Raw genomic sequence first — 24,260 nt, forward strand, 5'->3', positions numbered from 1 at the left:
CAACACAGCAGCCCCTCGTCTCACAGCAGCCAGCCAGCACCAGCCAGCACAGAGGAACCCGAAATAGCTCTTAACTCATCGATTCAACGGCAAATTCATTGATGTAAAGAAACTGTTCCCCAGCACAGAGCTGTTAAACTCTGGTGTCCCACCACTGACAAAGCCCTGGAGCTCCTGACAGAGTCCCAGCTAGGCCGGCCCAGCCACATCATCATCACACGGGCACCAACGACCTGCGGAGCCAGCAGGACCGAGTGTCGAACTCCCTCAGAGCCGTCGTGGATAAAGCTAGAGAAACCTTCCCCAACTCCAAAATCATCCTGTCCACTTTACTTCAGAGGAAAGATTTCCACCCCAACACAATTAATAAAATAAACTCCAGAATCTCTAGACATTGTTCCCTCCTGCCCAACGTCCACTTGCCCACCATCCAGACCTGGACACTGAATGTCCTATACGACCACGTCCACCTTTATAAGAACCTGGTACATATCCTCGCAAAGAGACTCAAAGATGTCACTCTATACAGGACCAACCAGACCAGAACCAGGAGCAGAACCAGCCCTAACCCAGCCAATCCATCGAGACACACTCCAGCAAACTACATCCCAGTCCACAGCTCATCTAGAGCCCCGACCGGACCTCCACCCAGAGGTCCACCGCCCGGAGCTCCAGCACCCAGACAGGACCCCTACAGACAGAGACCGCTCTACAACAGCCCCACAGCTCCAGCAGCTGAAGCCCGTCCACAGCAGAGCCGCGCCCAGCCAGGCAGACTGAGCTACGCCCAAGCTGTCAGCGGAGGAGCAGACCACCCTAACGCTGAACTCCACAACATCCAACACATGCTGAGTATCATCTGCTCTCACCTACTAACACACAGTGGACAGTGGTAAACAAAAAAAACTATTATTCTGTGGTATCAATGTACATTTAATATGGAATTGTTGATGTTTTGAGTTCCTACCACAACCTTAACCACATCTTTCATTCTTCTAATTTTAATCTGTAGTAATTTTGCATCATTTCTTTTTTCTCAAAATAGCAAACAAACATACACATTAATTTAAAAGTTTACGATGAAATCACTTAGTTTTTCTACGTGGAATATTCAAGGTCTAAAACTCCTCAGTCTTTGGCCTAAAAAGTAGACATTCTGATTTTATGAAAGAACTACAAGACCCTAGATGTGATCATCTTACAGGAAACCTGGTGCAGAGGAGATGCGTTCACTAGCTGTCCCTCAGGATACAGAGAGATAATATTACCATCCGTCAAACTCTCATCAGTCACACAAGGGAGAGACTCGGGAGGGATGATAATATGGATTAAATCTGAACTGCCCATAGAACTAATAAAAAAGAACAACATCACTTGTGGCTTAAAATACAAAAAGGAATGATATCAGCATCTAAGCCTGTTTTCCTTTGTGCAGTTTACATTCCACCCCTCGAGTCTCCGTATTTCCAAGAGGAAACTTTCCAGAACATAGAGAGAGAAATCAGCCATTTCCAGGCCCAGGGAAATGTGCTGCTTATGGGCGATCTAAACGCCAGAACAGGAGCAGAATTAGATTTCATCGGAATCGCACGGTAGCAAATTCATCACAGGCAATAACCACTTATTCCCTTCTCACCCCAGCAGACAAAACTGTGATGAAACCGTGAACGCTCACGGACGGCAGCTGCTGCAGCTCTGCCGAGGACTGGCTCTGTACATCGTCAACGGGAGACTGCGAGGGGACTCGCTCGGCCGATACACCTACAGCTCAGCTCTGGGGAACAGCACTGTAGACTATACCATCACAGATCTCCAGCTTTCCTCTCTGAGAGCATTCACAGTCAAACCCCTCAAACCTTTCTCAGACCACAGCCAAATCATCCTCTATATAAAGCAATCTGAAACATCACCCCAACCAATTAGGACCCCATATCAAATGAGCAAAATAATGTCTTTCAAATGGACAGAAACCAGTGCCAGTAATTACAGCACTGCCGTCGAATCTTCAGAAATACAATCCCTCATACATTCATTCCAAATACAGGAATACCCCAAAAACCAATTTGGCATCAATCAGGAAGTACAAGACCTAAACAACATATTCTACAAAACAGCACAAAAAAGTAATTTGGCAATTGTTAAACCAAAGAAAAAATATTTAGATACTGACAAATGGTTTGATTTGGACTGTAAGGCTCTGAGAAAAAACCTCAGAAACTTATCAAATCAAAAACACAGACAACCAAATAATCCGGACCTCCGCCTTCTTTACTGTGAGGCACTAAAACAGTATAAAGCCACACTCCGGCGGAAAAAAGCACAGTTTCTGCAAAGCCAGTTTGAAGAAATTGAAAAATCTATAAACTCACACAAATTTTGGGATAAATGGAAATTGCTATACAAACCAAATCAAGAAGTTCTGGCAATCCAAGATGGGGAGAAGTGGAAAAACCACTTCCAGGAATTATACACCCCAACTGAAATTGTAAATTCTAATCAAAATGAAATAATTAATAAACTAGAACATTTGGAAAGATCAATTAAAACAAACCAAAACCCTTTAGATTTCCCCATAACAATGAAAGAATTGGAAGAAAAATTAGGAGTCCTTGAGTCCAAGAAAGCCTGTGGTGTAGACAGCATCCTGAACGAGATGCTGAAACACACAGAGCAAAGCTTCAGACTGGCCATGCTCAAACTGTTCAATGATGTTCTGTGTGTAGGGTTCTTCCCTGAGATCTGGAACAAGGGCCTCATCAGCCCCATCCACAAGAGCAGAGACAAACTAGACCCCAACAACTACCGAGGCATCTGTGTGAACAGTAACCTGGGGAAGGTTCTCTGCAGCATCTTAAACGCCAGACTTTTACACTTCCTTATGAAGCACAATGCCTTGAGTAAATCCCAAATTGGCTTTCTTCCAAAATGTCGCACATCCGATCACATTTTTACATTACAAACACTAATTGACAAATATGTACATCAAAACAAAGAACAAATTTTTGCTTGTTTCGTTGATTTCAAGAAAGCATTTGATTCAATCTGGCACGAAGGATTATACCTAAAGCTTATCGACAGTGGAGTAGGGGGGAAATTCTATGATTTGATCAAATCGATGTACACAGCCAGCCAATGCGCTGTCAAAATTGGAAACCAAAGAACCGAATTTTTCCCCCAGGGGCGCGGAGTGAGACAGGGATGCAGTTTAAGCCCCACCCTCTTCAACATTTACATCAACCAATTGGCCAATATGTTAGAACATGCTCCCTTTCAAGGTCTCACTCTCCACGACACAGAGATCAAGTGTCTACTCTACGCAGACGACCTGGTCCTCCTGTCGCCCACTAAACAAGGGCTTCAGGACGGCCTGGATCTGCTGGAGGATTACTGTCAGTCCTGGGCCCTGACCGTCAACCTCCAGAAGACTAGAGTCATGATGTTCCAGAAACGCTCCAGATCTCAGGGACCAACACACACATTCACACTCTCACACAGAACCATTGAGAGCACAAAAGCATACACCTACCTCGGCCTGAAAATAACTCCAACTGGTAACTTTACTTTGGCTGTGAATGAACTCAAAGAGAAAGCTCAGAGGGCTTTCTATGCCATAAAACAATCAATCAAAATTGACATCCCAATCCAAATTTGGCTCAAACTTTTCAAATCAATAATTGAACCAATTGTTTTATATGGCAGTGAAGTGTGGGGTCCTTCTATAAAATTTGATTTTTTAAATTGGGAAAAACATCTGATTGAAACTCTACAATTAGATTTCTGTAAAAGAATACTCAAAGTCCAAAGAAAAACACCAAACAACGGATGCAGGGCAGAATTGGGCCAATACCCTCTCCTCCTAAACATCCAAAAAAGAGCCATCAAATTCTGGAAACACCTGAAAACAAGCGATCCCAACACGTACCATTATAAAGCCCTGAAACACCAAGAGCTGAGCGTAACGAGGAGTCCCCTGTGCCAGCTGGTGCTGAGACTGACTGAGCTCTCTCCTGCAGAGATCAGCTCGCCTCAGCACACACACACACTCACACACATTCGGCCTGCACAAATTATCAACACAGAACAACACAAGTACATCACCCATTGGACAAACACCATTCAAAACCAACACAAACTGGAATGTTATTCGGCACTAAATCGAGAGTACACTGTTGCGAGCTACCTGAGCACAGTGAATGATGTGAAGCTCAGGAAAACCCTGACGATGTACAGACTCAGCGAGCACAGCCTGGCCATCGAGACGGGCCGGCGCAGACAGACCTGGCTCTCCCGGGAGGACAGACTCTGCTCGCACTGCATTCTGGGAGTGCCGGAGACCGAGCTGCACTTCCTCACAGAATGCCCCAAATACCAACACATCAGAGACCAATATTACCCCAAAATGAATAAGATATTTCCCCAATTTAACACCTGTAATCCAACCCAAAAACTTAGATTCATCCTTGGCGAAGAAGCCAAATGCTCCAATTTAGCAGCAAGATTTGTAGCATCTCTCCACATCCTGAGGGACGAGCAGAGCAGCAAACACCCAATGAACACACACACACACACAGCCTAACACACCCAATCACACACACACACACTCACTCACAGCCTAACACACCCAATCACACACACACACACACACACACACACACACACACTCACAGCCTAACACACCCAATCACACACACACACACTCACTCACAGCCTAACACACCCAATCACACACACACACTCACTCACAGCCTAACACACCCAATCACACACACACACACACACACACACACACACACACACACACACAGCCTAACACCCCATCAGACCTACACACATGTATATAATGTTAAATTCCAAGTTCAGTGTTAGTTTATTTTAGCTTTTGTGTTTTATGTACATGATTTCGGCATTATAATCCTTCTTATTTTATTTATTAATCTTATAATATTATGTTTTATTTTATTTTATTTAACTATTATTATAATGTTTGGTGTAGTTAATGTTCAAAATCAATTTCTATGTTGTTTTTTGATGCTTTGTCATGCCAATAAAGCTTTCTGAATTGAATTGAATTGAGAGAGAGAGAGAGAGAGAGAGAGAGAGAGAGAGAGAGAGACAGAGAGAGAGGGTGAGAGAGGGAGAGAGAGAGAGAGAGAGAGAGAGAGAGGACAGCTGGAGCAGAGAAGCAGAACTACTGTTCAGGGTTTCAGGTCAGTTTCATCTGTAAAGATGCTTTTTTGTCTTTGTTTTTTTATTTATTTAATCAAGCAGCAGCACGTTGCTCATCAGTCATCACTCAATACTATATAAAGGACATCATTATTATCTGTTGTGATGTTACAGTAGTAATTTAGCTAAAAAAAAAAAAACAGATTTTTTTTATAGGTTTAGGGGGAGCTACGACAGACAACAACACAACCCTTACGAAAATTAACGTTTTAATATATTACTATAAATCCAGAGAAAATAGTTACTATTGTTTAACTGTGGTAACCAAAAATTTAAAATGATTTTACAAATTGAGTTATTTAAAAATAAATACAAATCCATTTGCAAAAAACAAAACAAAACAAGGTTATTGTATATAGGCTAAAAAAAGCATGGTCAATTTTTGTAAGGGGAAAAACATGACTCGTGTACAGTATTAGGATTTTTCTATAAAGATATTGTAGTATTGTAGAGTATTGTATTGTAAAGTATAGCTTTGTTCAATCTTGAGTATTAAAGTCATGAGAGAGATGGATAACAGGGCAAAATAAAGAGACTGAAGAGAAAAATGGAAGTGAAGGTGCAGTTCAGGAGAGAACTTTTATTTATTTTGCATGTCCCCAAATTAAAGATTTAAACCTTTTTTATGTCAGGTCCATACAAAAAATAGTTTTGTCCATGAATTTGTTTGTATGAGTTTGAATTTTCCAGTCTGAATTTTTTTCCCAGTCCGCCCCTGCTGTAAATGAATGGCAAAGACATGGTTTCATTTACTACACATAGGCCTACTGAAGCTCGCAGTGTTTTCAACCTCTGCCATCTCAATATAGGAGTACACAAGCACATAAACATCATTTCTAGAACTGCTCTGTGTCACTTCATGTGCATTTTACTTATTTTGAGAAAACTATCACCATATACAAAGAGACAGCAGTTTAAAAAAAACACCAATGTTTCAGGAGTTTATTACACAGAATACGTCACATGCTTATTAGATAACTGTATTTGAATTGATGTATATGCTTTTATTTATAATTATTTATTTTTCACACATTTAGAAAAGTCATCAAAAAGTACTCAAAAGTAATTAGTTACATTACTTTAATAAAGTAATTGAAAAAGTTAAACTACTATTACATTTTAAACAGGGTAACTTGTAATCTGTAACCTATTATATTTCCAAAGTAACCTTCCCAACACTGCAAATCATGTATGATATCCCACGAACGTGAACTGTCTTAGGTGAAAGTGCTTTTAAAGTTTTTGCACCTTTTTCCTGGTATAAATTGCAGAATAAGCTAAAATTTGACTATTTACAGACAATGACACACTTTAAAATGAGGATAAATAACTATTTGAGTACTAAATGCACATGTGCTGTTACTGAGTGCTGCTGGTGAATATGTTGAGATGATGTTTAAATGGTCAAAATGTCTTTTTCTGTTAAATGTTTGTATATGTAGTTTTAAAAAGGAAATATTATTCTGCCGTCTTGGCCAGGATTCCCTTGAAAAGGAGATTCTGAATCTCAATGGGATTATTTCCTGGTAAAAATAAAGGTAAATAAATAACGTTAATGCAAAAAAAAAAAAAAACTTTTCTACATTCACTGCGTTAAACTGCGTCTTTTTTTTATAACACTTGTATATATTGCTCCATTGTCCTCATTTGTAATTTGAAATGCTGCTCAGTCCGCGCGCAGATATGGAGGCGTGGCTTTGGCGGGTGTTGGAGGGAAATTCAGTGATTGGTTTAAAATCTTACAATGTCTAAACCAATGGGCGACTGTCACGCTCTTCTAAAAGCAGCTCACCAGAGCTCAGAAAGTTATTATTTCTGTTTTGTAAAGTTGAAGCATTTTGTCACAGAAGATGAGCGGAAGAGGCAAAACCGGCGGTAAAGCGAGAGCGAAGGCCAAGACTCGCTCCTCCAGAGCAGGGCTGCAGTTCCCCGTCGGTCGTGTTCACAGACTTCTCCGCAAAGGGAACTACGCAGAGCGCGTCGGTGCCGGAGCTCCCGTCTATCTGGCGGCTGTGCTCGAGTATCTGACCGCTGAGATCCTGGAGTTGGCTGGAAACGCCGCGAGAGACAACAAGAAGACCCGCATCATTCCCCGTCACCTGCAGCTGGCGGTGCGCAATGATGAGGAGCTCAACAAACTCCTGGGTCGAGTGACCATCGCTCAGGGCGGCGTGCTGCCCAACATCCAGGCCGTGCTGCTGCCCAAGAAGAGCGAGAAACCCGCCAAAGCCAAGTAAACCGAGTCCGCTCTGCTTCTCCAACACAAAGGCTCTTTTAAGAGCCACACACTTCATCTGTTAGAGAGCGATTTACTTTCCTTTTCATTAATAACACACCATACATACGATTGAAGGAGAAAATGAACTAAATTAACGCATTATTATTGATTAATTATTTTGAAACTGTCTTATTTCAGTGTAACAAATATGAATAACTATGATGCCAGTTGCTTTAGTGTTGTGTCAAAGATTCTGGAAATAATCACATCAGGTGTTTATCTTGATAACAGTCAGTTTGGTTTGAAGTCCATGAAGGAAGGTGTAGAACTGTCTAAAAGCCAAAACTGATTTATTGATGTTTTTGATAGTTAGTCAAAGTTATGTACTGAACAGAGTAATTTAGAGTAATGCAGAGCAGAAGAGAGTCTACTTTCACCAGCACTTTTTAATGTGTGTATGAATTAATTTCTGGAAAATGTAAGTGACTGTAAGACTGGATGTAATGATGGGATTTATGGCTCTTTGAGGGGATCCGGATCTTCGCGATCCGTTCCTTTCAAAGAGCCGTTCAAAAGAACGGCTCTTTTGGCTCTTTTTAAATATTTAGTCAGTTTTAAGAAGCTTGGAGGCATCTCAGTTTATCCTGGAAATAATCACTGGGAGGAAAAATGAGGTGAGATTTGTAGTCAAATAATTAAAACTCAGATATCACACACCAATATCTGAGTTTGAATTATTCTGAAATATTGATTATTACCTCATTTGTCATGTGTGGACTATATTCCATAGGGTTGCACAAATCCCTCTGCTTAGACAGTGACATCACTATTTTGGATTTACCTTTAGTACAAAGTGTGTGTGTGTAAAGCTACGTTGACTTATGTTATTCATACAATACCTACTCACGAATAAATATCAAAAACAAAGCCAGCTGCAATGAATTTCTGTGCAAAACAGCTTTTACTACAAACACTTTCACACAAGAACATTGTTATCACACAAGAACATTTTGATAGAAAACAAAAAATATTTAAAGTAGATAAAATTAGAATAAATAAAATGGAAATGTCTACATACTACATACTATTACTACTGTAAACTTTGCAAATAGGACATCAGCCCCTTCAAGTCAATGAACAATAACAAAGTGGGCTGCAATGAACATGCACAACTAATAACTAATATCATCACGCTATAAAGGGTTTGCCTGCGCTGGGTGCGCCCCTCCCCCTATAACTGTTCTGTCTCGCGGAGGAGCTCATTTGTGTGCATCTGTGTGAAACGCATAGGATAAAAGAACGACAGAAAGAACGGCTCCCCTCCAGCCGCGACTCGGCTCCCATCGTTCATGTTTATGAGCCGTTCAAAAGAATCGGTTCGTTCGCGAACGTCACAACTCTAACTGGATGTATGATTGATAAAACCATAGTCAGTCACTGTATGTCTGCTGATGATCGAGTAGTGTTGGTTTTAAACAGCTGCTAAATATATGATCTGATTGTGGGATTAGATATGATGTGGAATAAAATATGAGAAAGATTGTCATGAAAGAACTTCAAGATCTTAATAGCCCAGGTTTATTTATTTATCAGGGCATACATTACATTTGTATGGTGAAAATAATTAAATAATTAATTCATGTTATTATACTGTGCTGTGTTTTGCTAACAGACCTTGATTCTGAGAATGAATGAATGAACGATGCGTAAAGAACTAAACAGAACAAAGCATTTTGAGCGGGAAACACAAACAGCCCCGTTTGAAAACAGAAGCTGCACAGTCATTGGCTAGCAGTCATGTGCAGACGTCACATATCAGCCAATCACAAGCCTCTGCACCCTAATGACGGCATAAGCTCGTGACCGTATGACGCTTTAAAAGCAGACGCACGAGACGGAGGAGCATTTTTCTACGTGCGCAGAACGGAGAGAGAAGTTGATCGCAGCGATGGCAAGAACCAAGCAGACCGCTCGTAAATCCACCGGTGGCAAAGCCCCGAGGAAGCAGCTCGCTACTAAAGCTGCCCGGAAGAGCGCCCCAGCCACCGGCGGCGTCAAGAAGCCCCACCGTTACAGGCCCGGGACCGTGGCTCTCCGAGAGATCCGTCGCTATCAGAAGTCCACCGAGCTGCTGATCCGCAAACTGCCTTTCCAGCGTCTGGTGCGAGAAATCGCTCAGGATTTCAAGACGGACCTGCGCTTCCAGAGCTCCGCTGTCATGGCCCTGCAGGAGTCCAGCGAGGCTTATCTGGTCGGTCTGTTCGAGGACACCAACCTGTGCGCCATCCACGCCAAGAGAGTCACCATCATGCCCAAAGACATCCAGCTGGCCCGCCGCATCCGCGGAGAGCGCGCTTAAACCCGCCGCTGCCAAACACCCCAAAGGCTCTTTTAAGAGCCACCGACACCGCACTGAACGAGACCGTTTCCACTGCAATAATGAATATAACAAATACAGCGTAATCTACATGGGGATTTCCCTTGAGTTCCCAAAACGTATTTCCTGACTTCTATCAATTGTAGTTTTTCGTTACTACATAAATCGTGTGTGTATGTAACGGGCTGATGAAAGAGTTCGGGACTACACTCTCCATTAGTCTGTGGAGTAACTTGATTACATCTGCACCTGTTATAAATAGATGCAAAGTGTTCATCTGTGTTCAGATGGTACACAAGCAAGCGTGCGCTAAGATCAGGTAAATTATGCTCAACTGTTTTATTAATGATGTTGAATTTAAATGAGAGCTGTGATTTTTTTGGAGGTTCAAAGTACTGTTGTATCTATCTACCACACAATTCCTCAACTATACAATTATCTTGCATGTGAAATATATGAAAAGAAAAACTTAAATTATGATCTAAATTAAATATACTGTAATATGTTTCTGGATATTAATCTAGGTGTTGGGTGTAGAGTTCTGCCATCTGTCGGTTAAAGAAAAGCCTAGTTTAAGTCAGAAATGGTTTTGTCCATAGATGCTCAGCAGAGGGCAATAGATAGCTAGATAGATAGATAGATATATCTATTCATTACACTGGATGTGGCCAACTGCTAGTGATGGGATTTATGGCTCTTTGAGGGGATCCGGATCTTCGCGATCCGTTCCTTTCAAACCGGAACCTAACCGGCTCTTTTGGCTCTTTTAAATATTTAGTCAGTTTTAAGAAGCCAGCTTGGAGGCATCTCAGTTTATCCTGGAAATAATCACTGGGAAGAATGATGAGGTGAGATTTGTAGTCAAATAATTAAAACTCAGATATCACACACCAATATCAATAAACTTTGCAAATAGGACATCAGCCACTTCAAGTCAATGAACAATAACAAAGTGGGCTGCAATGAATGTCTGTGTAAAACAGCTTTTTTCAACGCTCCTACCCAATGACAGAGGCATGCAGGGTTTTTTTCCACTGGAGTAGTCACGTGAAGGATGCGTGCACAACTAATAACTAATATCATCACGCTATAAAGGGTTTGCCTGCGCTGGGTGCGCCCCTCCCCCTATAACTGTTCTGTCTCGCGGAGGAGCTCATTTGTGTGCATCTGTGTGAAACGCATAGAAAAAAAGAACGACAGAAAGAACGGCTCCCCTCCAGCCGAGACTCGGCTCCCATCGTTCATGTTTATGAGCCGTTCAAAAGAATCGGTTCGTTCGCGAACGTCACAACTCTACCAACTGCTTAAATCATAACTTTTGTGATGCATTTTGAGAATTTATATCAGGTTCGTAGCCAGCCTATTGAAAGGGGCGGGGGTTATTTTTTTTCAAAAAGTGGACCTTTTTGCAGTTTTTCTCCGTCTTTTGTATTTAAAGAGACAGAAATTTAGATGTTTTTGGAGGGACGCTCATTTTTAAATCATACCCTGTCTATTGCATCAAAGTTTGTTAATACTATATTTATGGGGTGGATAATGTTATCAGCTGTTTATTATTCATGCAAACATTCTAAACGATTCTAAACCGTAAGTCCCGGTGACGCAGAATGAATAATTTAATAATGTCTAACTCTAAAGAGTCTGCTGTAGACAAATTAAACGCATGGAGGAAAGACATTCAAGAAGAAATAGAGGAATTTGAATGGACTGAAGAATGTTTAAAGGCCCAAAACAAATCATAAACACACGGCTTAAATTATTACAGTATAAATGGTTGACAAGGGTTTATATAACACCTGAAAAACTCAATCATATGTCTAGCCATATTCTTGATATATGTACAGAATGCCAAAATTATAAAGGGAGTCTGATTCACTGTCTATGGGAATGTTCTGATATACAGACGTTCTGGAAGGATGTCATAAACTGTTTGTCAGAACGGTTTAATCTTAAAATACCACATTGTGCCAAACTTTGTGTACTGGGAATATACAGGTTTCTCACAAACAAAGAAACACACTAGACTATTGGACTTTGGATTATTACATGCCAGAAGAGCCATTGCTGTGAACTGGAAGAGCATGGAAGCACCTTCTATTAAACAATGGATAAAAGAAGAGTGCATTGGACTGGAAAGGCTGACTTATATCTCCAAGAGTAAAATAAAGGACTTTGTACAATTATGGGAGCCATACATGATTATTATATCATATGTAAAGTAGGGCCATGCCATTATTCTTTTATTTTTTTATTTCTTCTTTTACATTTGTTTTTATCTTTTATTAACATTTTTAATTAGATTTTCTTGTAACTTAAAATGGCAAAATTATAAAGGAACTCTAATTCAATGTCTATTCACTGCCGCATTTCCCGCCGCATCTTCCACCGTGTGCTGTTTTTTCCTCTTCCTCATTGTTACCGTTACGGCGAGCGTGATTTCACCAAGTACAACATGTTCCTGGATCAACATTCCAATCAACCAATCAGAATTGAGATATTACTTTTCAGAAAATATCTGTTTTAGGCTTATTACCAGAGTTAGGTGCTTCTACACCATTGTTAATCAGCTATCATTTCCCACTGGTTTTAGAAATAAATTATGTGTAAATTTGGGTTTAGGAGTAGGGATTGGGTTAAGTCTAGATTTCTGGACAGTAATGTTGATCCAGGAACATGTCTTACTTGGAAAAATCACTGTGACCTTACAGTTATATTAAAAGTCATCATAGCGCGCTAAGAGACAACGTTTTGAGAAACCCAGACCGAGACTCTGCTGCTCTTGTGTAATATCAGGGCTGCGTTTCTCGATAACGTTGTCTCTTAGAGTCGCTACAAAGACTCCTAACGTATAACTTAACTAAAGGTTTACCATTTCTAGGCGTGTTCCCCGAACCATAGGTTTAAGATATATCTACTGACGTGCAACTCTACAGGTGCTGTCCGTGGTGATGGTGCTGAATCTGTTGATATCGACGGCTCCAGAATCAATTATTCTCTCGTGCACGGGCTGCTTCACTGCGTTATCTAATGAAGAGAAACAGATGTTGGCAGAAAGTGTGGTAACACTGTTTCCTTCTCTGAAGATCAAGATGGGAGAACAGAATGAAGGTTTTGTAAGTTGCACTTATTAAAACACACAAAGCCCACTTTAAACAAATGCAAACTGGAATAGTAAGTGTGGTATGTTCATTAGTTAACAGGTTAAAAATCAACTGAAAATTTAGTGACTGTAGGTTTTTTTTTTTTTACCAATATTACAATAACACCAAAAGTACATCCACTCGGCTGGTTTGCTCGTCACACATCATGAATTCTTGTAAAAGTTACAATTGTTATCCTCCGTCTTTCATCCAGGAAGATTTCTATGACCCAGTCTCCCACAGTGGACTTATTGAGATTAGACTTTGAAATCTATGGAGGAAACTTCATGATGATCAGCGTCGCTACCAGCGCAAACGTAGTCGAAACAGTGCTTCCTCTGGAGTGTCTATCTCTTCAGAAATAACTGTTGAAGGGGAGGACGAGTCCTCTCGGGACGACTGTGATCAAAAGGATGAAACCATCTCCAGAAAACCTCAATACCATCAAACTGGGCATGGAGAAAACCCCTCTCGGGTTATGGGTCGCAAACAAGTCCCCAACAGTGAAAGAGATTTCTGAACAATATTCTCGATTTGTAGACATGCCATACTTGGTAAGGACTTGTGTTTTGCATGGCTTTAGCAAAGATACATGGCTGGTAGATACTTAGTCCACAAGAGGACAAAAGATTTTTTTTGTTTTTTAGGCACAGTACTATTCTCATGGGGAAAAATCATCTATGCAATTTATTAATACACACAATATTGTTTCTCTTTTTAATTTCTCATAATCTTGAATTTAATAAATAATTAAAATGTCTTTTCCTCTCACGCTCGTAATCACTGCCAGTGTTTTGAAGCGACTGATTTATGCACAATCTTGAGCGCTTGGGCATAACACGCCTGTCTATATATTATCCATTATTTTTCTGTAACTGACCACATGTGAAGACAAAAAAAAAAAAAAACCTTTTAGTTAATATAAAACCGTTTAATATTGATTAAGGCAACAGTAGTTGCAAAAGTGGTACAACATGTAGTCTTGTGACAGAAAAAAAAAAAGTCAAGTTAAAATAAATACTAGACGTTTAAATCATCTTCACTTCATCTAGGATTAAAGTATAACAAAGAGCTCTTCGGGTGAGTGGATGGGTGGCTCTTAAAAGAGCCTTTGGGGTGTGTCTCGGTGTCGGACTGCTCTACTTGGAGCTGGTGTACTTGGTGACGGCCTTGGTGCCCTCAGACACGGCGTGTTTAGCCAGCTCCCCGGGCAGCAGCAGACGCACGGCGGTCTGGATCTCTCGGGAAGTGATGGTGGAGCGCTTGTTGTAGTGAGCGAGACGAGACGACTCACCGGCGATGCGCTCGAAGATGTCGTTGACGAAAGAGTTCATGATGCCCATCGCCTTCGAAGAGATCCCGGTGTCAGGATGAACCTGCTTCAGCACTTTATACACGTAGATGGCGTAGCTCTCCTTCCTGGACTTTCTGCGTTTCTTTCCTCCTTTCGCGGCGCTCTTGGTGACGGCCTTCTTGGAGCCTTTCTTCGGCGCGGACTTCGCTGGTTCAGGCATGATAATGTTTTCGACTCAAACTCTTAGATATCAGTAGCAGGCTGAACTCATACCGGGCTATTTATTCACTCGCCTATGCTAATTCTGTGGGACCTCGTGATTCCGTGTTGTCATTGGTCAGACCCATAAACTTGTATTTAATTGGATCATTCAAGGCGTTATGAACTGGAGCAGAGCCAATCACAGGCGCTTAAATCATAGCTCCACCCACCACTCCATGTTTGAACGACACCCACCCGACTGGGTTTCCTTTGTTTCATTTCCCGCTATTTTTATAATAATATTTTGAGAAAATAAATAGTTACAGATAAATATCAGGCACACATTTAATATGAAACTATTATAAAATCAATAAGGAAATCACGGAGGAAAAATACCTATAAAGCATCGATTGTTTAACTGAACATTGAGCGTTTACTTTTGTTCTTTTGCATTATTGACAATTTTCATATTTAATACTGTAATTAAAGCTGCTTTTGACACAATTGGTCTTGTTAGAAACGCTATATAAATAAATGTGACGTGATTTGATAACCTGGAGCTCTATTGCTATACAGTTAACAGAAATAACATTCGCCTTTATCTTCTGCACCATTCTGCTCGAATTCTTCAACGTCTGTAGCATTAATTTTTTTAGCCTTAAATCAAATACCATCTTTTAACTTAAACAGATTATAATAATCATGCTATAATATCTGCTTTTATTTTTTGTTTCAATGAAAAGTACCCAGTGTACGGCTGCTAAGGTATCGTTAATGTAATATTAGCGTAAAGTGTCTCTAAAACATTATCTGTAATCAACAATACATGTATTATTTGTAACGACTGTGTAAACGTAGTTCTCATGTTCAGCACACAACAGCAGCGCGAGCTCTTTAAGTGAGAGTGTGGGTGGCTCTTAAAAGAGCCGTTGGGTTTGTTCTCTGATCTGAAGCGGTTTATCCTCCGAAGCCGTACAAGGTGCGTCCCTGTCGTTTCAGCGCGTACACAACGTCCATGGCGGTGACGGTCTTTCTCTTGGCGTGCTCGGTGTAGGTGACGGCGTCGCGGATCACGTTCTCCAGGAACACCTTCAGCACACCGCGGGTCTCCTCGTAGATCAGACCGGAGATGCGCTTGACTCCACCGCGGCGAGCTAGACGACGAATGGCGGGTTTGGTGATTCCCTGGATGTTATCGCGCAGCACTTTACGGTGACGCTTAGCGCCTCCTTTCCCGAGTCCTTTACCGCCTTTGCCTCTTCCAGACATTATGAGATGATTTCTGTTCCAGTCAAACGACGAATACAAATACAGAGCAAGTGCTGCAGGGAGCCGTTTTACAGTTGTTTACAGGACCTAACTGAAACCAGCTGAGCGTCACATGACTCACCCCTCCCCCTCTAGTTCGAGCAGGAAACGATGTGGGTTAACGCTAATCCTGATCTTACGATGACTCTCCTTTGTTTCTTCTTCTGCTTTCTGTTCAATGGCCTTCCGCACATGGGTGATAAATCTGTATTGATATCACAAACAGAAAGGAAAACAAACAAATAAAAATAAAAAGATTTTCATTAAGAAAAAAAAACACTATGAAATAAGTATTTTTCACTAGTACACTATGATTTCGTGGAAATTATTCTTATTTAGAATCAGAATCAGAATGAGCTTTATTGCCAGGTATGTTCACACATACGATGAATTTGTTTTCGTGACAGAGCTGCGCAGTGCAACATAACAGTGACAGAAAAAAACACAATAAGGAATAAAAAATACAAAAAAATACAAATAGGTGGGTAAGGAATGACAATATACAAATTGACAATGTATGGCAGGTATATTACAATGAGCATTTATGTATGTACATGTATATTATGTGCAAAAGATTTAAGTGTACGCTAAGTATGTGTGTTGGATAAATAAGTGTAGTGTATATAAATATAAATAGTGTAGTGTGTCCCACAGTTATTATCAGCTGTTCATAAGATGGATTGCCTGAGGGAAGAAACTGTTCCTGTGTCTGGTCGTTCTGGTGCTCAGAGCTCTGTAGCGTCGACCAGATGGCAACAGTTCAAAGAGGGAGTGTGCTGGATGTGAGGGGTCCAGAGTGATTTTAACAGCCCTTTTGCTCACTCTGGATAAGTACAGTTCTTGAATAGATGGGAGGGTTGTACCGATGATTCACTTAGCAGTCCGGACTACCCTCTGTAGTCTTCTGAGGTCAGATTTAGAAGCTGAGCTGAACCAGACAGTTACTGAAGTGCAGAGGATGGATTCGATGATGGTGGAGTAGAACTGTTTCAGCAGCTCCTGTGGCAGGATAAACTTCCTCAGCTGGCGAAGGAAGTACAACCTCTGCTGGGCCTTTTTCACAATGGAGTCAATGTGAATGTCCCACTTCAGGTCCTGAGAGATAGTGGTGCCCAGGAACCTGAATGACTCCACTGCAGTCACAGTGCTGTTCATGATGGTGAGCGGGGGGAGTGCAGGGGGGTTTCTCCTGAAGTCCACAGTCATCTCCACTGTTTTGAGCGTGTTCAGCTCCAGGTTGTTGAGAGTGCACCAGACAGCCAGCTCTTTAACCTCCTGTCTGTAAGCAGACTCGTCACCGTCCTGAATGAGGCCGATGAGTGTGGTGTCATCTGCAAACTTCAGGAGCTTGACAGAGGGGTCCTTAGATGTGCAGTCATTAGTGTACAGGGAGAAGAGCAGTGGGGAGAGAACGCAGCCCTGGGGAGCTCCGGTGCTGATTGTACGGGTGCTGGATGTGTATTTTCCCAGTCTCACTAGCTGCTGCCTGTCTGTCAGGAAGCTGTTGATCCACTGACAGACGGAGGTGGGCACGGAGAGCTGAGTTAGTTTGGGCAAGAAGAGGTTTGGGATGATCGTGTTGAAGGCAGAGCTGAAGTCCACAAACAGGATCCTCCCATAAGTCCACGGTCTGTCTAGGTGTTGCAGAACATAATGCAGTCCAATGTTTAGGGAAGTCGTGGCCTAATGGTTAGAGAGTCAGACTCCCAATCGAAAGGTTGTGAGTTCGAGTCCCGGTCCGGCAGGAATTGTGGGTGGGGGGAGTGCATGTACAGTTCTCTCTCCACCCTCAATACCACGACTTAGGTGCCCTTGAGCAAGGCATCGAACCCCCAACTGCTCCCCGGGCGCCGCAGCATAAATGGCTGCCCACTGCTCCAGTGTGTGTGTGTGTTCACTGCTCTGTGTGTGTGCACTTCGGATGGGTTAAATGCAGAGCACAAATTCTGAGTATGGGTCACCATACTTGGCTGAATGTCACTTCACTTTCACTTTTCACTTTCACTTTACTGCATCGTCCACAGACCTGTTTGCTCTGTAGGCAAACTGAAGAGGATCTAGCAAGGGTCCAGTGATGTCCTTCAGGTGGGCCAGCACCAGTTTTCAAATGACTTCATGACTACAGACGTTAGAGCCACAGGCCTGTAGTCATTTAGTCCTGTAATTTTGGGTTTCTTTGGGATGGGGATAATGGTGAAGCATTTGAAGCATGAAGGGACTTCGCACAGTTCCAGCGATCTGTTGAAGATCTGTTTGAAGATGGGGGCCAGCTGGTCAGCACAGGATTTCAGACAGGCTGGTGTAACACAATCTGGGCCTGGTGCTTTTTTCCATTTCTGCTTCCGGAAATACTCTGACATATATTATAAACCTTTTTCACACCAGAGTGAATATTAGTTAATATTTTTACCATCAAGGCAATAATGAAAAATTTCCAATCAACAGAAAATATCACAAATCTGCCTGGAAGAGAACGTGTGTATTTTTGTCCTAAAGCAAGGAGAGACCAAAGAAAGTCTCGCCAACGATCACATCTGTAGAACTGGAGAAAACAGTTGAGTCTTGGGCTCAGAAAACACAGACATCATATGAACAGACATACTTGACTGTATATCACTTTCACTTCAGTACTGAGCTGCTCCCAATGCAATGAAATGTGTCTCTGTAAGACTAGATTAACCTGCTCTCTCCTCCAAGATGCTAATTAGCCTTTTTCACACACAACCGGAAACTATGTCACGCAGAGTAAACTTATTTCTGCCACAGATAAAAACTACAATGTTTCTATATAGCGCTGTATTTTTCTTTTCTGCACTTGGTAAGAACAATATTAACTCAAAGAAAGTGTATTTAAACATTAAAACATCAGACTAAGTAAAAAAAAAAAATAAAAAATATATATATATGTATGTATGTATATAAATGAAAATCCCCCAAGATCAATAAACAGTTAAACTATTACTGTTACTGCATTTGTTTGTTTTATACTAAGGGAGTACATCCAGAGGCAGTGTGTGTGTGTGTGTGTGTGTGTGTGTGTGTGCACAGCTATAAGCTTTCCATATGCTCTAATAAATCATTTCTCATTAAATTATTTTATAAAACATTTTAAAAATAAAAAAAGGAGAGTAATCGTAAGATCAGGATTAGCGTTAACCCACATCGTTTCCTGCTCGAACTAGAGGGGGAGGGGTGAGTCATGTGACGCTCAGCTGGTTTCAGTTAGGTCCTGTAAACAACTGTAAAACGGCTCCCTGCAGCACTTGCTCTGTATTTGTATTCGTCGTTTGACTGGAACAGAGATCATCTCATCATGTCTGGAAGAGGCAAAGGCGGTAAAGGACTCGGGAAAGGAGGCGCTAAGCGTCACCGTAAAGTGCTGCGCGATAACATCCAGGGAATCACCAAACCCGCCATTCGTCGTCTAGCTCGCCGCGGTGGAGTCAAGCGCATCTCCGGTCTGATCTACGAGGAGACCCGCGGTGTGCTGAAGGTGTTCCTGGAGAACGTGATCCGCGACGCCGTCACCTACACCGAGCACGCCAAGAGAAAGACCGTCACCGCCATGGACGTTGTATACGCGCTCAAACGACAGGGACGCACCTTGTACGGCTTCGGAGGATAAACCGCTTCAGATCAGAGAACAAACCCAACGGCTCTTTTAAGAGCCACCCACACTCTCACTTAAAGAGCTCGCGCTGCTGTTGTGTGCTGAACATGAGAACTACGTTTACACAGTCGTTACAAATAATACATTTATTGTTGATTACAGATAATGTTTTAGAGACACTTTACGCTAATATTACATTAACGATACCTTAGCAGCCGTACACTGGGTACTTTTCATTGAAACAAAAAATAAAAGCAGATATTATAGCATGATTATTATAATCTGTTTAAGTTAAAAGATGGTATTTGATTTAAGGCTAAAAAAATTAATGCTACAGACGTTGAAGAATTCGAGCAGAATGGTGCAGAAGATAAAGGCGAATGTTATTTCTGTTAACTGTATAGCAATAGAGCTCCAGGTTATCAAGTCATGTCACCTTTATTTATATAGTGTTTCTAACAAGACCAATTGTGTCAAAGCAGCTTTAATTACAGTATTAAATATGAAAATTGTCAAAAATGCAAAAGAACAAAAGTAAACGCTCAATGTTCAGTTAAACAATCGATGCTTTATAGGTATTTTTCCTCCGTGATTTCCTTATTGATTTTATAATAGTTTCATATTAAATGTGTGCCTGATATTTATCTGTAACTATTTTCTCAAAATATTATTATAAAAATAGCGGGAAATGAAACAAAGGAAACCCAGTCGGGTGGGTGTCGTTCAAACATGGAGTGGTGGGTGGAGCTACGATTTAAGCGCCTGTGATTGGCTCTGCTCCAGTTCATAAAGCCTTGAATGATCCAATTAAATACAAGTTTATGGGTCTGACCAATGACAACACGGAATCACAAGGTCCCACAGAATTAGCATAGGCGAGTGAATAAATAGCCCGGTATGAGTTCAGCTTGCTACTGATATTTAAGAGTTTGAGTCGAAAACATTATCATGCCTGAACCAGCGAAGTCCGCGCCGAAGAAAGGCTCCAAGAAGGCCGTCACCAAGAGCGCCGCGAAAGGAGGAAAGAAACGCAGAAAGTCCAGGAAGGAGAGCTACGCCATCTACGTGTATAAAGTGCTGAAGCAGGTTCATCCTGACACCGGGATCTCTTCGAAGGCGATGGGCATCATGAACTCTTTCGTCAACGACATCTTCGAGCGCATCGCCGGTGAAGCGTCTCGTCTCGCTCACTACAACAAGCGCTCCACCATCACTTCCCGAGAGATCCAGACCGCCGTGCGTCTGCTGCTGCCCGGGGAGCTGGCTAAACACGCCGTGTCTGAGGGCACCAAGGCCGTCACCAAGTACACCAGCTCCAAGTAGAGCTCCGCTGCAGCTCAACAGCCAAAGGCTCTTTTAAGAGCCACACATCCACTCACCCGAAGAGCTTCTGTTGTGTGTAATTGGCTACTTGTTTTTTTTTCTCTATATTATAGACCTTAATTTCTTTCCACTTAGTTTATCTAACCATAAGTTCTCATTTTGGGCCAGACTACGGGAATTTATAGATCACTTTGTTGGTCATTTGATTTAATACATTGATTTAATGATCGTAGGTTTTGTTTTACACCCCACATAGAATAAGCTCTCCTTCAACACACAACTGTTGTTTACAGATAGTCCTAAAGGACTTGATTTGTTTGTTTAGGCAAGGCTTTGCAGCCAGATGTGAAGAAAAGTGAGGAGCGTCTCGCTGCAGCTTGCGGTGGACATCCAAGTGTGACGTCAGACGCCACGCCTATGCGCCATACATAAAAATACAATTCAATTTTTTTTTTTTTTTAATCTTTATTAAATCTTCACGATACAAACAATAAGAACACACAAATAGAGTCATTAACACAGAAACAAATATATATATATATATATATATATATATATATATATATATATATAAAAGAACAGAGCCAGGGGAGTTTCAAATAAATACATTAAATATAGAGCGTAACTGAATGGTTTTAGCAGCCTTCTTATTTTTTGAATCATGGATGGAATTGATGTACTGTTCCGTCTACTTACCAAAAGCAATAAAAGAAGGTTTATAATTACTAAATTTCGCTTTGTGAATATGATATTTCCCTAAAATGATCAATAGATTAACTAGGTATATTTCTTTCTGTTTTTTACTCTTGTTATCATGGAAGCCAAACAGTACATTTTTCCAAAACAAAGAAAAATCAGCAATAAGATTAACAGTAATGTATCGGGACAGATCTTTCCAGAATGTGATGGCATAGGGACATTGCCAGAACAGATGTACCATTGTTTCTGGACATATTCCACAAAAAGAACAGTTAACACATATCCCTTGTCAAAAAATCCTAAAGGATTCCAATAAGAAAACTGTACAGGATTCTAATTGGATTTTCTATCATATTTTGGAACCGTTCCTACAGGATTCTGATAGGAATAGTCTTGTAGGACAAGACATAAATATCCTGTAGGATCATATAGGATTTTAATGGGATCCAGTTGGGTGACTCTTTATATGGGATTTTTTATTTTTATTCTAAAGGTACACTTTTCCATTGTATTTGTTTTATGAACAAATAGTACTTGCTGTTTGCTTAAACTCACCATGATGTAGACATTGTTCATTGTATGTTGCATGACCTTCAGTAACATTGTAAAAAACATGAGAGGTGATTTGTGCAACATACAGCATTAGTGCAAAATTTCTAAGGCACTGATAATGGATTGATCACACACACACACACACACAATTTGCGTCCAATGTAAATATACACTAAACCAGTTCTAGAACCAAATGGAGGGACATATCTAGAGTGAGGAGGAATATATAAAGTGTATACAGGAGACCAGAAGTTGAATATAAAAATAACACTTTACTGTAACAATAATAATAATAGCAAATACAATCACATCACAACACAGAACAATAAAACATTAAACAATATGTAGAATTTGATATTGTAAATCATTATAATACACCTCAAAGGGAATTTAAACTGTTCATTTCATGTAATAAAGTACTGTTTGTGTGTAATGTAAAAACAGAGAAAAAAAAACTGAAAAATATTGTATCAAATATATTCCAAAGCAAACACTAATGCTCTGTCAACTGAACATATGCACGATTACTTCCTGGTTTTAGATAAGCCAGCTCAGTCATTTCCAGTCAGGTGTACTGTGCTTTTCTCAGCTTCTCTACAAAATCTATTCACAATTTGAAGAAAATTTTTGTTTATCTAAGAGGATGAAACGTCCACATTTACCATTTCAGAAATCACGAGTGTTAAATATTACGCAGGTAAATCTGCTAAATTGTTCTGGACTCATTGCTTTGAGTGACAGTAAAACGGAAGACAAGCCAAATTCAAAATAGAGAGGTCCATTATGTGATTTAAACTAAATTCAGAGTAACAAAACTACAACAGTAACAAGTCTGTGTTGACTGAATATATTTAGCAGCTTTTACAGTTAAAGATAAAACTTTAAAAATCTATTTACTAAATTAAATCTAAAAATAGAAAAAAAATATTTAATGCATTATTTGTTATACCATTAATATTTAACTTAATTTGTATTTAACTAGTTAAGTATTTAAATAATTCTCCCTTATACACTGTTAGTGTCGGGACATATATATTTTTTTTAATTAAATGATATGAGACTTTTTGATTCCTGCACTTTAGGGCTGGGATAAACGATTATTTTTTAAACGATTAATCTAGCGATTATTTTTTTCGATGCATCGATTAATCTAACGATTAATTTTTCAGGCCCATTCGATTTCGATTATCTCCCCATTAATTGACTACTAACAATTTATACATGTTGATTTACATATCTGAATGAAAAAAACATGAATTCCTTAACATTGCAATATATGTTTATTGCTCTTAAAATTACAAAATAAAAGACTAAGAATGCATTACTTTGCACTTGTATAGAGATAGCATTCAATAAAACCTTGAAGCCTTGAAAACACATAGCTTACTGAAACAAGCTTACTGAACACATAGGTCCTAGCTTACTGAAAAAAGTTCTTCTTTCAGATGAAAATAACAACAACTTGATGTCTAGCATTCAATAAAAAAGTTCACCCAAAATACTTGTTTAGAGCAATTGAAAGAATACAGTATGTAAATGTAAACTTGAGGGCTTTAAGCTAATACAGAGAGTGCTTTTACAAAAAAAAAAAAGCAGCCTGTCATGGAGAAAAAAAAATCTCCGAATGCTCCACGTGAAACTTTGGCGTTCCGCCCTTTTTCTATCGTGTTTAATGATTTTGATTAATATGCACGAGGGAGAGAGAGAGAGAGAGAGAGAGAGAGAGAGAGAGAGAGAGAGAGAGAGAGAGAGAGAGAGAGAGAGAGAGAGAGAGCAAGAAGCGCTCGTGTTGTTTGAAGACTGTGAGTGCGCGCGCAGCCGGGGCTCTCTCTCGTACGCGCTCTGTCACTGTCACTCACCGTCAAATAACGCTTTGACAGCCGCCAAAAAAAAAGATCAATGCAGAAAAACCCCTGGATTGGTCATGCGTGTCTTCTCCATGTAACGTACACACACATATCACGATTCACGGGAGAACTGTATCATGTCAAACTTTTTAACTGGAACATAAAACCTGACCTGCACAACAGAACATATTAATCCATCAATACAAATAAAGCGCTACACAAAACCGTAAATCACAATTCAAAACGCTCAAACTGGTGGCAGAACAGACATTTTGTACTCGCTACTTCAGTGTTTTATACAATTACATTTTATTATAAACGGCATACATTAATATTTCATTAATATCAGTTGTTAAATTAGCTTTTGCTATGTATGGCAGACTCCTGTACTAATCAGCAGAGTAACGAGATCAACAACTCGCCAACAGATATAGTTACTTCACCCAAAATGGTTCGTTTGGGATG

The 24,260-nt window shown here is 40.5% G+C and overlaps 6 protein-coding genes across 6 annotated transcripts; 4 read left to right on the forward strand and 2 right to left on the reverse strand.

Annotated features, from left to right (window-relative positions):
- The first annotated feature begins 7,038 nt into the window (after positions 1-7,038).
- On the forward strand, positions 7,039-7,528 carry LOC132151417 (histone H2A-like). The gene has a single exon (XM_059559526.1). The coding sequence runs from the start codon at positions 7,077-7,079 to the stop codon at positions 7,461-7,463; it is 387 nt and encodes a 128-aa protein (XP_059415509.1). The 5' UTR covers positions 7,039-7,076; the 3' UTR covers positions 7,464-7,528.
- A 1,660-nt stretch (positions 7,529-9,188) lies between these two features.
- On the forward strand, positions 9,189-9,893 carry LOC132152236 (histone H3-like). Its single transcript, XM_059561054.1, has one exon. It carries the CDS (start codon positions 9,393-9,395, stop codon positions 9,801-9,803), a length of 411 nt encoding a protein of 136 aa, XP_059417037.1. The 5' UTR covers positions 9,189-9,392; the 3' UTR covers positions 9,804-9,893.
- Positions 9,894-14,052: 4,159 nt separating this feature from the next.
- On the reverse strand, positions 14,053-14,517 carry LOC132151418 (histone H2B-like). Its single transcript, XM_059559527.1, has one exon. It carries the CDS (start codon positions 14,473-14,475, stop codon positions 14,101-14,103), a length of 375 nt encoding a protein of 124 aa, XP_059415510.1. The 5' UTR covers positions 14,476-14,517; the 3' UTR covers positions 14,053-14,100.
- Positions 14,518-15,346: 829 nt separating this feature from the next.
- Positions 15,347-15,820, reverse strand: LOC132152238 (histone H4). The gene has a single exon (XM_059561057.1). It carries the CDS (start codon positions 15,723-15,725, stop codon positions 15,414-15,416), a length of 312 nt encoding a protein of 103 aa, XP_059417040.1. The 5' UTR covers positions 15,726-15,820; the 3' UTR covers positions 15,347-15,413.
- Positions 15,821-18,930: 3,110 nt separating this feature from the next.
- On the forward strand, positions 18,931-19,522 carry LOC132152237 (histone H4). The gene has a single exon (XM_059561056.1). The coding sequence runs from the start codon at positions 19,078-19,080 to the stop codon at positions 19,387-19,389; it is 312 nt and encodes a 103-aa protein (XP_059417039.1). The 5' UTR covers positions 18,931-19,077; the 3' UTR covers positions 19,390-19,522.
- A 767-nt stretch (positions 19,523-20,289) lies between these two features.
- LOC132151419 (histone H2B-like) lies at positions 20,290-20,698 on the forward strand. Its single transcript, XM_059559528.1, has one exon. It carries the CDS (start codon positions 20,323-20,325, stop codon positions 20,695-20,697), a length of 375 nt encoding a protein of 124 aa, XP_059415511.1. The 5' UTR covers positions 20,290-20,322; the 3' UTR covers position 20,698.
- Positions 20,699-24,260: the final 3,562 nt, after the last annotated feature.

The sequence above is a fragment of the Carassius carassius genome, chromosome 10, assembly GCF_963082965.1.
Source record: "Carassius carassius chromosome 10, fCarCar2.1, whole genome shotgun sequence".
NCBI classification, from domain to species: Eukaryota; Metazoa; Chordata; class Actinopteri; order Cypriniformes; family Cyprinidae; genus Carassius; species Carassius carassius.